We start from the raw sequence: 3,246 nt of genomic DNA on the forward strand, positions 1-3,246 counted from the left end.
AAAAAAAAGAACATTATACCTTCTGATACTGGCCAGTAGTAATAGTTGTCACATGACAGCAATAGAGACGTTGAGTTTATCTTACACCACATTCTTGTAAACAGCAACCACACTGGATTTAAGTTTTGGCTTTGTCTTCTTCATGAGCTTGGTTACAAGGGCAACATGTCCCAAACAATCATCTACCTCTTCATCCTATAAAGAAGATGATGTCTCGCAAAAACATTGGAATATAACACATACACAACCCCCTTCCTCTCTAAAGGAAGATGTGGGTGTCGAAAAAAGTTATGAACAGCCCCCAGGGACACACTCACATATCCCATGCCAAGAGTCTGATGCTCCAATGAGGGAAACACGAGATGACCAGGAGAGGTAAAGTCAAAGAGAGGAGAAAGAGGGAAATGCTCAGATAGACTTGAATGAGGAAATGTTAAAAGAGAAGAGACTGAGAGATGAGAAGACAAAAGAAGAATTGATGAAACTGAAAGCTGTGGAACAGGAAGAAGGGAGAAGGGTTAGAAAAGAGCTTATTCAGAGGGTTGTGAAAGAGAGTAAGAGGAAAGAGAATGAGCTAAAGTCTGAGAAGAAGAAAGAGCAAAAGGAAAGAGAGAAAAACAAAGCTCTAATAAACAATGATGAAATTATACAAGGGCTGGAGAAGAACGCTTCTGAGAACGAACAAATTGCCACCAAGCAATTGCAACTGGTTCTTAGTGAATTAAGAGAGGCTGAGGAAAAGAAAGAAGAGGAGCGAAAGGAATTAGTGGGAATGTTGCATGAGGAGCAACAAAAGAGGGAAGAGGAAGAGAGGGTCCAGACCACGAATAAACTCATTGAGCTTGCCATCCATTGTGAGAAGTCTTTGGACCAATTCACAAAGACTGGTATGGAATCTGCTCAATACATGGAAAAGGACTTTGTGTTTGCTGCTGATGATGGACTTATCCAAGAATCTGATTCACATTCCATTATGGAGACACTCAAACCCTCCAAATCTACTATTTTCTTGGGAACTTCAGAAACAGAAAGTCAGGAAGTTCCCAAAGGAGAGACCAACACTCTTCCAACCACCACTGCCAGACGCACTAAATGGAAGAAGAAGTCCAAATATGTCTCCATGGTGGAATTTAATTCCCTCAACCAGAAGTTGTTTGAGGTTCTTGAGCTTGTAAACAAGATCCCTCCATCTAAAGAGAAATTTGTGAGCAAGGAAAAGTTTGTGGAAATGCAAAAGCTTGTGACATCCTTAGCCCAAAGGGTTCCTAATCTCGAGACAAGGGAAAAGATGCTTCGGGAATCAGTTGTCAAATCTACTGCAGATGCTCTGAAGAAAATGGAGCAGAAAAGGACCGATGACACATTTAAATATTTGGATCGGATGGATGAGATGCTGAAAATGGTGAAGGAAATTCAACAGTCCTACGATGACCTCACCAACATCGTGGGCCGCCAACATGGAGATGAGATTGTCCGTTTAAGTGAGCAGCTTTGTGACTATCGCAACAAAAATATAATTCTTCAGGCTATTTTGGTTAAAGTAATACAATCTGCACAACAACTGCTAAGACCCCGCAATGTAAGATTCGATGAAATCCTATTCGCCATCCAGAAAATTCAAAATTTTTTGGATGTACTTCCAAAGACTCTATCCAATGAGGAGCTAAGCAAACAGGTTCCTCAATCGTTCCAAAAAGTGTTTGACCTGATAGAGAACTTAAAAGGTTCAAAATCCATGGATGAAGCTGGGTATTCCTCCATAAAAAGGGGAGAGGATGAAAATGTGGTGATAACAGAAACTTCTCCTTCTCCCAAGAGAGATGAGGTATCCAGACCTCGTCCACCTCCAAAGACTACAATTCCTCCATCATCACCAAACATTGATCTCATCTGAAGTAGCAGCAGCAGGGGATGAGTACACGAGTAGCTTCTACTTTCTAAACTCAGGCATGCGATCTGAAAGGCCAAAAACAAGCTTTAGGTGGTTTACTATTTTTTATCTCATAAAGTAACTAGTTAGATACAGAGAAAAAGGATTATTTGTTTGTTTAATAAGAGTTTTATGTGGGATCGTGATTTCTTAATCAAACGATAAATTTGACCAAAAAAACATTATACCTTCTGATACTGGCCAGTAGTAATAGTTGTCACATGACAACAATAGAGACCTTGAAAGCAAACTTTTGTTCCTCTAGCATTTGCATGTTAAGTGCTAAACCTTCAATAGTTTCTGAACCCTAATTAAATTAAAAGGAAAAAAGGATAAATTTTATGAACTAAATGAAATAGAAGGGCCTGAAAGTAATTTTAGGCTTAATTAAACGTACATATAAAAATCATCTTACACCATGAATTCCCATCCTTGACATCTAAAGCAATAACTTCCTTTGCGTGTTTTATGTTTTCAGCAACAATTTCCTCTTTATTATCACTGGCTATGAAAACAGCAACCACACTGGATTTAAGTTTTGGCTTTGTCTTCTTCATGAGCTCAGTTACAAGGGCAACATGTCCCAAACAATCTGTTGTCCCAAACCCTATATCAGATAACTTATCACAATCGATTGTTGAAGCAATCTTTTCAGCTTCTTCCGCTAATACCCCTGTTACAATTATTAAAAAAGAAAAATGAAAAACTATATTTTAACTCTATGTCTCTATCAACAATTGAAAATGAGAAGGATAACGAACCAGGGGTAAGTACATTGCGAGGTGCATTTACAAGATCTTTTCCCAAAATTACCCCTGAGCAAACATGCTCTGTGTACTTGAGTTTCTTTTCTAACTCGGGTCAACCTCCAAGGTTAAGAAAGCCAATTGACTTGAGAGAAGGTATCTTTGACTCGGATTTAATTACATACCTCTGTATGTTGAGCCATTGGCTTGTTGAACATTGTGATTAGAGTTGTTAGAAGATGAAGGCATCTCAGGAGAAGACTTATTAATAGAAGCTTGTGCTTTTGTATAAGGATTTGTGGAGGTAAAACCCTTCAAATGGTTATCTTTGCTATTTCTAAAGGCATCTTCAAGCCTTGTTAACAGAAGCTTGTGCTGTTGTATAAGCAGTGTTGCAACCGAACAATTAAACAAAAGATAACACTATAATTCTCTAGAAAAAAAAAGATTGGTGCTAACTTCTTTAATAACCTTAATATGACCAAAAAAACTATTTATATCTCACCATAATCATCTTAGTATAGTATGAATCTGTAAGCAATACTTAGATCAAAATTTGAGCATTTAGGT

General features: G+C 38.0%; 1 protein-coding gene across 1 annotated transcript; it reads left to right on the forward strand.

Moving 5' to 3' along the window:
- Positions 1–430: 430 nt before the first annotated feature.
- LOC111906257 (uncharacterized) lies at positions 431–1,894 on the forward strand. Its single transcript, XM_023902017.1, has one exon. It carries the CDS (start codon positions 431–433, stop codon positions 1,892–1,894), a length of 1,464 nt encoding a protein of 487 aa, XP_023757785.1.
- Positions 1,895–3,246: the final 1,352 nt, after the last annotated feature.

This window comes from Lactuca sativa, chromosome 2 (genome assembly GCF_002870075.4).
Source record: "Lactuca sativa cultivar Salinas chromosome 2, Lsat_Salinas_v11, whole genome shotgun sequence".
NCBI classification, from domain to species: Eukaryota; Viridiplantae; Streptophyta; class Magnoliopsida; order Asterales; family Asteraceae; genus Lactuca; species Lactuca sativa.